This window comes from Bison bison, unplaced genomic scaffold (assembly GCF_000754665.1).
Source record: "Bison bison bison isolate TAMUID 2011002044 unplaced genomic scaffold, Bison_UMD1.0 scf7180017864148, whole genome shotgun sequence".
Lineage (NCBI taxonomy): Eukaryota > Metazoa > Chordata > Mammalia > Artiodactyla > Bovidae > Bison > Bison bison.
In genome coordinates this window covers 7,364,989-7,375,882 of record NW_011494720.1, presented here as the reverse complement: position 1 = coordinate 7,375,882, position 10,894 = coordinate 7,364,989, and the positions used below count along the sequence as shown (strand labels likewise).

Sequence of the window (10,894 nt, the reverse complement as noted above, 5' to 3'; positions counted from 1 at the left end):
TGCTGGCAGGAGAAAGGGCCTCCTGAGTCAGAAGCAAGAGGGGTAACTTAATGGTACAGGCGGCAGGGAGCTTCACCCACTATCTTGCAAGTCCATCGGTGGCGACTACGGGGAGCCAGAGGGACGCCTGCTCGTGCAGTGGGTTGTGTGACAAGCAAGGAAACTGGAGCTTGGGAAACTGCATTTTTATAGCAAGCAGTAAACAGGCCTGCTCTTCTTATCAAAAGACCTTACCTCAAAAAGAAAAAAAAAAAAAGACCTTACCTCATCAAGGACATTTGCAAATAGGCTGAGAATCAGCCTGGGTGAATGAGTAAGGACTCTGTATTCTTGGCACAGCTGACAAGACCCTTGGGAAAGGAGTTCAAATTCTCCTTCCTTTGGAGAAAAGAATTTTAAAATCAAACAGGTTAAAAAAAGAAACATGTACCGGAAAAAAAATACCTTCCTCCCTCATTATTATTATTAGTTCCCCTTGGCAGTTATTCAAGCATAAAAACAGTTACTTGAGTACTTTTCAGTTCAGTTCAGTTCAGTTGCTCAGTCGTGTCCGACTCTTTGCGACCCCATGAATCGCAGCATGCCCGGCCTCCCTGTCCATCACCAACTCCTGGAGTTCACTCAGACTCACGTCCATTGAGTCAGTGATGCCATCCAGCCATCTCATCCTCTGCCGTCCCCTTCTCCTCCTGCCCCCAATCCCTCCCAGCATCAGTCTTTTCCAATGAGTCAACTCTTCACATGAGGTGGCCAAAGTACTGGAGTTTCAGCTTTAGCATCATTCATTCCAAAGAAATCCCAGGGCTGATCTCTTTCAGAATGGACTGGCTGGATCTCCTTGCAGTCCAAGGGACTCTCAAGAGTCTTCTCCAACACCACAGTTCAAAAGCATCAATTCTTTGGTGCTCATAAGCTTTCTTCACAGTCCAACTCTCGCATCCATACATGACCACTGGAAAAACCATAGCCTTGACTAGATGGACCTTTGTTGGCAAAGTTATGTCTCTGCTTTTCAATATGCTGTCTAGGTTGGTCATAACTTTTCTTCCAAGGAGTAAGCTTTTACTACTTTAAATAAAAGACATTAATAGTTTGGATTCCCAACCTTTAGACGGGATCACTTGAATCCCTCCACGGAGGCTGTAGACCAGGGATGCTGGGAAAGGCAGTCTCAGGAGCTCAGTTTTTCCACCCGTGCACAGCCACAAAAAAGGTATCTCAGGCCTGGGATACCTCTTTATATAGAGTTACTCTCATGGCCTGTATGGGCCTATCTCTTTATTCAGGACTATCTCACCCTGTTGTGGGTTTGATACGTATTTCTTTGTTCTGCTTAAGCGCCTGGTCAATCCCACTCCAAGCTCTGTTCCCAGGCAAGAAGGTTCAGGGTCTGTTCCCTGCTGCACAATAGGGGTGGGTACAGACCACCTCTCACAGGTTGTCGACACTCATTTTTGAAGAAGTTGATCTCCCTCTTTACGTTCGTTCCATCCAGAGCCTGTGAGTCGTGTCTTTTATGGACTCCAACACCTGCCAACCTCACAGGAGGCCAACTTCCTGGACCTGCTGCTTCTGGAGACAGGTAACCAGATTCACATGCTTGACAAATAGACAGACCTTCTCCACTATGCCTTGACCTCTCCTCTCCAGATACTTAGCTACAATGTTTACATTGTCAAGATTTATAATAATCATAAATTTTCTTTCACGATAGCTAAAGGTTGATACAAATAATTAAAAATCAGAACATTAACATATCCTATATGAACTGCACAGTGTATCTGAACCCATAGAGGATGAAATATACAGTCAGTCAGTTCAGTTGCTCAGTCGTGTCTGACTCTTTGCGACCCCATGGACTGCATCACCAACTCCTGGAGTTTACTCAAACTCACGTCCATCGAGTCGGTGATGCCATCCAACCATCTCATCCCGTCGTCCCCTTCTCCTTCCGCCTTCCATCTTTCCCAGCATCAGAGTCTTTTCTGATAAGTCAGCTCTTCACATCAGGTAGCCCAAGTATTGGAGTTACATTAGGTTTTTAAAATTTTGCAACTTCCAGGAGAATCTTCCAAACACAAACATCCAATGGACACATTTTTCGCTGCCTTTCAAGTTCCCTTTCCTGGGTCACAGCCAGCTAACATTATTTCGAGTGTCCTATGTCATCTCTTTTTCTTAGAATCCTTTTTCATTTTCCTGGTCCCTTCCTCAGACAATCAATATATGTATGTTAATACTGACTAGGCCACTTGGGCCCCAGAACAAGAGAAGGCTCCTCACGGATCAGGCCACTGTGTGACCTGTCCTGCGGCTTGGGTCACATGATCCAGCAGATCCAGTGGTACCCAAAGCTTCACTGTTAGAAAGGGATGCTGTCTGGAGCCTTTGGTGGAAGCATCTCGGTACAGGCCTCGGGGTTTGGAGCACAGCCCGGCCATCCTCCACAGACAACGACTCTCCTTCTGAGAAACAGCTTTTGGCCTGAAACAGACGGAACACTTAAGCATGGGCCAGCAAGTCAACATGAGACCTGAGCTGCCCATCAGGACGGGGTGTTACCTGACCACCAGCTTTAAGGCCGAGTGTGCACAGCGGCGCTCCCTCACTGAATGGAAACAGCGCTGAAGGCTCACGTTACATGAGGCCATGGCCCAAACCCAAGGCCCCCCACCCACGACACTGCCTCCTCCTCCTGCCCGCATCTATGGGCCACGGGTCCGCTCCACCAGGAGCCACAGAGGAAGAGAAGTCTGTGCAGGGGTTTACCCAGGGTCCCGCCCGACGTGCAGATACTGACCCCTAGTGGACAGCTGCAGCACCACAGCCTATCCCTGGACACGCTGGAAGGACAAGGTGACGGGATGTATGCCAGAGAAGACGTGGGGTATCAAGAGGAGGAAACCTCTCTTAAGGGATGAACACACACCCTCCCTGTAGGTTCTGTTTCCCTGGAGAACCCTAACACACTGGGCATCGGTATTTGTTCTTACTGCCTCACCAGGTGACTATGACATGCTTCCTGGATTGATAATGCTCATTTAAGCAATTAGCATTATTAATTCGTGTTAGGAGAAATAAGTTCTGGGGCAAAACTCATTACCAGACGCTCTTCAGCAGCTGGCAACATGAAAGAATGATCAAAAAAAAAAAATCACACAAAAACACCAGAAAGTGTTTAGAAAAAGTGCTTGAGAATTTACTGTACAGTTTTAACAATTTATTTATATGTTGGCTTCTACATGCTCTTGCATTTGTGTAAAACATTTATACATATTCTTTACAATTTGTACATATATTAAATGGCTGTATCATAAACACTGTTCTATGAGATTTTATAAAAGAAAAATCAAGTAGGGAAAATTACTTATAAAACATTAACAACAAAAAATAACCCGTGATATTGAAGAACAAGAAGTTCTCATATTCGTGTTCATTTGCTTTCCTCTTCTATTTATTTTTTGGTTTCACTTTGTTTGTGCTGGCCCAAAACTTTCAATTCCTATCACATGACTATCAGGTCAGAAGAGGGAGAGTGGTGTGAGAGGGCGCGTAAGGCAGCCGTGGAGGGTGGCGAGGTCTGCGGGGCTGAGACCGTGTCTGCGAGCATCCCAGGTTAAAGCTGACGGTTCGCCAAGACCCTGTTTTGCTTTATGCCATTAAGTGAAGTACGAGTGATGACAAAATTCTGTCTGAAGTTCAGGACACAGTCAGAAAGAGCATCGCCCTCAACTTCTTCTTCTCGCACGTAAAAGCCTGGGGAGGGCCGCGTGTCACGTGACTTAGCACCCTCCTCAGCCCCTTAAAACCTTCCCATCTGGTGGGGCCGGGCGAGGCTTGCTCACCTGTGCTTCATCGTTTCAGATAATAACCTCCACCGGCCCGCTAGTCTAAAATCCAAATCAAGTGGCAAAATCACACTTTCCCCAGCACTTCTCACGACGCCTCCTTGAGCAACTCGAGACTGCGAGGCCAACAGAGAGCCTGGGAGGAGTGCTTGCCCACAGAGACGTGGCTGCTCCTTCCCCGGGAACCGAGCCAGAGCGCCTCCCCCCCAGACCCTGGGGCTTTCTGGGGGTGAATCCTTCCAGCCTCACCCGGGCTCAGGAGGGACTGCGAGGCAGACGGCACTTTCGGGCAGTAGGCATGGGGGCTCTGATCCCGGGGTTCCGCCGAGCCGGTCCTCTGGAGGGACACGTGTGGCAGGGCCACATGAGGGGCAGGAGCCGCGGGAGCCCCTGCCTGCTTCCTCTGTCGAGAAAACTGAGTGTCCGAGTTATAAACATCTCAGTGGAAGGCATGCAGAGTTTCCTAAATAGATATGACTCTCAAAGGGTGGAAAGAAGTTATAAAAATATACAAACATATTATGTTTTTTACTCTGGCATATTTTGCATTTTTTAAGAAAGCAATTAGTAATTATCTGACGTTGGGCGGCAACAGGAGAACTGCGGCTGACTCATAAATTACAATTTTATGTAAAATATCAGGGGGGCAAATCCCTAATTTTACATTAAAATTCTGGTAACTTTCAGTACTTTCCCAAAATAGACCATTTCCGTTGGTTTAAATAATGGATCTGGAGATGAATGAAAGACTATTCCTAAAAAACTGATGCATTTAGGCGCTTAATAAAGGAAATGAAGTTTTTTTTCCAAGTCTCTCTTTTTTTTGGTTTTCTTTTTGTTTCTTTTTGGACGATGGTGGAAAAAAAAATCCAATTGCGTTGTCCCAAGTCAGAAGGAAGCACTTCGGCGTTTCTCCACGTTCACTCCACCTGTCCTACATCACCGGGAAGCGGCCGAGGGCCTGCCTCAGCTTTTGCGCAATCTGGTGAGAAACAGAACAGCGTGAGATGTCTCCCCTCATGACCCTGTGCTTCTCTATTACTTCCATCTCTTCTCAAACACTCCACACATTTCAAATCCTGTCACTGTTAGACGCTCCCAGTCCCTCCCAGCCCCAGCTCAGCCTCTGAGCAGTGGAAAGCGAAAGTGTTAGTTGCTCAGTTGTGTCCGACTCTTTGTGACCCCATGGACTGTAGCCTGCCAGGCTCTTCTGTCCATGGGATTCTCCAGGCAAGAACACTGGAGTGTGTAGCCATTCCCTTCTCCAGGGGATCTTCCTGACCCAGGGATCAAACCCAGGTCTCCTGCATTGCAGGCAGATTCTTTACTGTCTGAGCCACCAGGAAAGCCCTATAAAAGTGAAAGTGTCTGGGCAGTGGAGTGCGTGCTAAGTCGCTTCAGTTGTGTCCAACTCTTCACAACCTTATGGACCGTAACCTGCCAGGCTCCTCTGTCCATGAGATTCTCTAAGGAAGAATACTGGAGTGGGTTGCCATTTCCTTCTCCAGGGGATCTTCTTGACACAGGAGTCAAACTCATGTCTCTTACGTCTCCTGCATTGACCAGCGCCACCTGGCAGTGGAGAGACCTTCCTAAATTCCCAGATGGGACTGCTGGCGGCGGTGCACGGCTCAAAGGAAGCCCAGCTCCTTCCAACCACGCGGCGTCATTTCTAGACCAGCCTGACCTCCCGGGATCCGATCTCCGTGCTGGGCCCAGACTCCCCTGCCTTCCCGGACACCTGTGACCTCCTGAGACAGGCTCTGCTGCTGCTGCAGTGTGGAGACAGGCTGCACCTTCAGCTTGTCTCTGAAACCATCTGTTTCCACCACACATGGACAGTATGCATGAAGCACATGAGCCACGGCTCCCTTCCAAGAACCCATGCGGCAGATACGGGAGTGGCAGTGCCCACCCACAGACAAGAGGACGCGTGTGTGGACGTGAGTCTGGAGCTTGCTGATCCCTGAACGTACAGGAGATGACACCATGGAAACAGTGGAAAACTTAGTAAGAAACATGGCGGCCAACCTGCGGTCAATCGTGATAAGTTACAGAACTTGTCTTTGAGGTCTGGGTTTCCATTTATGGGCTAGATCTTTGTTTTCTGTACACCCTGATAAATAACCAAATTTCTCTGCAAAGGTGTGAACATCTACATTTTCACTACCGGTTCCTGAATGGGACCATCTGAGGCTTCACTCCCCCTCTTGCTTTGGTTTCCCTTTGGAAATCCCTCTGGCACACTGTGAAACCCCCGCTCACACACAAAGCCGGCCTGTGCGTCCCGCGCGGTGCCAGGCGCCTGCCCCAGCTGAGCCGGCAGGGTGACCTCATCTCACAGCGTCCCTGTGCAGGGAGTGGTGGGCACCACACAACAGGGGCTTCTCGGGGGCTCACCACCAGCATCCCACACCCTTCCTTCTTGAAAAAAACAATGCCCTCTTTAGCCCAGTGTTCTTCAAAAGGAAAACGCAGATACGGTTAAAAGAGATTGGGAAAAAAGTCCCTGCTCAGTATTCAGCCTCCTTTGGCTTACTGAGAAGTGAAGTTGCTCAGTTGTGTGTGACTCTCTGAAATTCCATGGACTGTAGCTTACCAGGCTCCTCTGTCCATTTGATTCTCCAGGCAAGAACACTGGAGTGGGTTGCCATTTCCTTCTCCAGAGGATCTTCTGGACCCGGGGATCGAACCGGGGTCTCCCATATTGCAGGCAGACACTTTACCCTCTGAGCCACCAGGGATGCCCGTTAGTTAGCTCATTAGTTAGGGTTAAAAACCACAGGAGCACGAGCTTCACAGGGAGCCCTGGCAGTGCATGGGGAGCCCGGGGGACAGGCCGACTCACCGTCTCGTAGAACTGCGCCTGCTGCTCCAGGTACAGGCGGATGACACTGTTGTAGTCGTAGATCCGGTTACTGTGGAAGTGATTCATCTCGGCTGCAACCAAGAGCAAGACATCGGTCAGTGCCCCCTGGACTGCAAACAAACACAGCTGTGTCTCTGGCCCAGTTATGATTCATCATCAGCCAGGCTGGCCTGTGCCAGTTCCTGACAAAAATGCTATAAAGAGGCTAGAAAAACAATTTGAGTGGGTAACGGCAAAAACACTTTTCCGTAAACGGACGATTACTGTCGATTTGCATGTTAAATCTTCTAAAGCCCAACACGATCACCCAAATGATGGCTCGTTTGAGCAGGAAACTGACTTGGGCCCACTGGCTACCGACGACCTCAGTCCAGAATGTCAAGTCTGTTCACAGAGGCCCTTGCGAGGTGCCCGCTGGGCACCACCACCTCTGCTGCAGTGACTGCCCAGGCTGCAGGCTTCCTCAGGCACCTCTGAAAGGCTGGGCAGGCAGTGAGACTTGAGGAAGGCCCTCTTCAGGGCAGCTGATGCCTGATGCTGCCGAGCACCAGCACTGGCAGAACTCGGCCTCCTCCCAGGCAGAGGGTCGGATGCCCATCCTTTGTGTTTGCTGGATGTCTCGACTCAGCAAATGAACCCCTTCTCCAGCTCTGCCTCTCAGTGCCACCCCCATCCCATCCCCAACATCGGAGAGGCCTTCCTTATCAGGCCCCATATGACCTCTGCCTTTTCCCTACACGCCACACCTGCAAAGCCAACTGCTGCTGGCATAAATTCCTGTAAAAAGCTCACTGTTGTTTTAGGTTGTTATCTGAAGTTGTACAACGCTTTCATTCGTGTGTTTGGATAACTCCAAACAAAAGGTCAAGAGAACTTTCCCATTCAAAACCCTTCCAAGCCCCCAGCTTCACTCAGGCCTGTCTCTGCCCTGAACTGCTCTCATTCTGGAAACCTTTCACACATTCATTCTTCCCTTCTCCTACTTCCTCCCTAGTCCTGAGGATCCTTTGGAAAAGCCCATAAGTACCCTCATTCTCTCCCCCAGCACCTCATCTTCTTTGGGTCCTCAAAAGCCTCAGAGAGTAGGAGCCAGGTCTCCGGCTGGGCTGTCTAACATCAGCCCCCAATCTGCGCCCCCACCTCCGTCACGAGCAAATCCTCTTTCTTGAGCAGCATTTTTTCTGTTTGTTTTTCCATCAAAACCTTTTCATGGCTTCCTAATGCCCACAGCAAGTCTAGACTCTTCTGCCTAGCTTTTGAGGCCTCCCAGAATCTCCAAAGTCTCCCCCGATAACCTGCTGCTGCTGCTGCTAAGTCGCTTCAGTCATGTCCGACTCTGCGCGACCCCATAGACGGCAGCCCAACAGGCTCCTCCGTCCCTGGGATTCTCCAGGCAAGAACACTGGAGTGAGTTGCCATTTCCTTCTCCAATGCATGAAAGTGAAAAGTGAAAGTGAGTCGCTCAGTCGTGTCCAACTCTGTGCGACCCCATGGACTGCAGCCTACCAGACTCTTCCGTCCATGGGATTTTCCAGGCAAGAGTACTGGAGTGGGGTGCCATTGCCTTCTCCTCCCGATAACCTGCAAATGTGTTTTATTCCCAAAGACCAAGGACATCATCTGGTCCCATTTTGTTTTGTGTGCTTTGTTCCTACTAGAACATCCTTCCACTCCCTCCTTGGCCCATGTATTCCATCCATCCGCCAAAACATGAAAAATCCATTCACTACTCCTATCTGCTGGAAAAATTAGTATTTTCTTTTTAGTAACAGTCAAACCATGCCAAAAATGCTATGTCCAAACTCCCTTCTCATTCTATAGTCTTGGGGCCTGCAGGTTACATGCTGCTAAGAGCTGGATTCGGGAATCTAGTCTGGATAGGACCTGCTATTAAAGGTTATGAAAGGAATCTTCAGGGTCTCCAAGAAGAAATAGAAACGTACAGGTTTAATCATGTTGCCGTTTGTAGTTACGTCAGGTAAATGCATGAAAAACTAAATATAAATATTACAGCTTTTAACACTGGGATCCCACAAACAACAGGCTTAGGAAGATATTTTGAATCAGTTCTTATTAACTTAACTGCTGTTCATACTAGAATTTCTCTCCAGCAAGGAAAATAGGAAATTTTCTTGGAAAACAATCTCCACTAGCTACACAGAGACCTCACCGTTCTTACCTTGCAAAGCGTAAGACATCGTGCCGACGCGCTTCACCATGTTCTGTTTGTCCTGGGGGGTGATCTTGCTGGTTGCGACCAGTTTATCACTTTCCTTCACTTTTTCTATTGCTCCCTGTGAAATACAAGATGCGGTGGTGTTCACAGAACAAATCTCAAGGATCAGTCGTTAGCTTAAAATGTAACAAAGCCAATATATTCTACAATTGTCTTGCTACTGAATAGGAAAATGTCCCCACAAAATGAGAACATGAGGAACGCATCTCACTGTAACTTCCTGTAAGTCGCTTGGAAACAAAAATGCTGCTATTTCCGTAAAGTACAGCTGAGCTGAAACCTACACTTTTATGCTACAACAAGGCTGAAAACTAAACAGCACTCTTTATCTGTAATATGAGTAAGTCATTGTCAAGTGAGAGCGGTACATGATTGGAAAACAGGCACTAGCTTTAGGAAGTCATTTGATCTGGGACAGTCTAGGGTACGTGCCTGGGTACACTTGCAGAGTATTTCATAAGCTGGTGCCTCGCTGTGCTGATCATAAGCTTTACTGTGATTTCTATAAGAAGCTCTGGACTAACTTCAAATTAACACTGAGGTGGAAACAGCTGTAAACGTTGCAAACATTTCCCACACTCATGTCATCACACGGCTCACGGGCGCTGTGTGGGAAGAACTCTACGCCTGTGTATAAATCAGGTTCCCCACCTAGAACTCTCAAGGCAGGCACAAACTCCTACAACAAGCTAACTGCTCTGAGGTTTTTTTTTCTGAGATTTTAATTTTATTTTTTTATTCCCACCCACCCCATTTACAGCAAGGTACCTGACAGATAACATTAGTTTAAGGTGTACAACATAACGAATTTGAGACATGTGTATAATGCAAGATGATTACTACCATAAGTTTTAAGATCCATCACCTCAGTGAGTTATAAACTATTTCTTTCCTGTGATGAGAATTTTTAAGATCTACTCTCCCAGCAGTTCCACCTGTGGGTATATACCCAAAGAAAACAAAAACAATGTTTCAAAATAAACCCAAGCACATCACAATACCCTAGAGTACAACCCACAGTGATGAGGTTTGAAAGAGAAAAATGAACCAGAATCAAAATCCGAGGACACTCCAAATCGATCTTTAGTTTTAAAAAAGCACCTTTATGATGGGAACTATATAGTTTCCTTTCTATCAACGTAAACAAATAAAATCGACATTGACCGTTCTGGTCGTAATTGGGAGAGACTGTCAGGCTCGGGGACAGGACATCTGATTTCGCCTGGACAGGAAAGGCCCTGGGAGGACCTGCCCACGCAGTGTGCAGGGAGGGCTCCTGGTGAGGCTAAGAACCATGCCTGACACTGACTTCACACCAGACACCATGATTACCACGCTGCAACCTGACCTAAGTGTGTCCATAAAGGAACATCTATCATCCTTTTAGTTCCCTCCAAATAACCTTTCTCCAGGACAGAAGACACTCAACAACCACTCAGGCATCTAAATGTGACAGGACTGCACGACATCAGCCCGCAGAGCCACTCTGACTGGTTTTGGAGAGGAGCTCCTAACGGGGGTGGGTGTGTGGGTGTGTGTGGAGTGTGTGGGTGTGTGCGCGTGCGTGTGTGTGTGGGGTATGTGTGTGTGGGGTGTGTGTGTGTGGAGTGTGTGTGTGTGCGTGCATGTGTGTGTGGGGTGTGTGTCTGTGTGTGTGGGGTGTGTGTGTCTGTGTGGGGTGTCTGTGTGGGGTGTGTCTGCGTGCATCTGTGTGCATCTGTGTGCACGTGTGTGCATGTGTGGATATGTGTGTGGGGTGTGTGTGTGTCTGTGTGCATGTGTGGGTGTGTGTGTGAGGGATGTGTGCACGTGCGCGCGTGTGTGTGGGTGTGTGTGTGCGTGTCTGTGTGTGTGGGGGGGGTGTGTGTGTGGGTGTGTGTGTGGGGAGTGTGTGCATGTGTCTGTGTGTGAGGGGTGTGGGTGTGTGAGTGGGGGGGGTGG

General features: G+C 48.4%; 1 protein-coding gene across 1 annotated transcript in view; it reads right to left on the bottom strand.

Annotated features, from left to right (window-relative positions):
- Positions 1 to 3,175: 3,175 nt before the first annotated feature.
- Positions 3,176 to 10,894, bottom strand: part of SNX9 (sorting nexin 9) — a 51,958-nt gene continuing 44,239 nt past the window's right edge. Inside the window, exons 15-17 of the mRNA XM_010840873.1 lie at positions 8,897 to 9,011; positions 6,697 to 6,788; positions 3,176 to 4,830 (exon numbers count right to left, since the gene is read on the bottom strand). Coding sequence (XP_010839175.1) covers positions 4,783 to 4,830; positions 6,697 to 6,788; positions 8,897 to 9,011 — 255 coding nt within the window. The 3' untranslated portion in view covers positions 3,176 to 4,782. The remainder of the gene's footprint in view (positions 4,831 to 6,696; positions 6,789 to 8,896; positions 9,012 to 10,894) is intronic.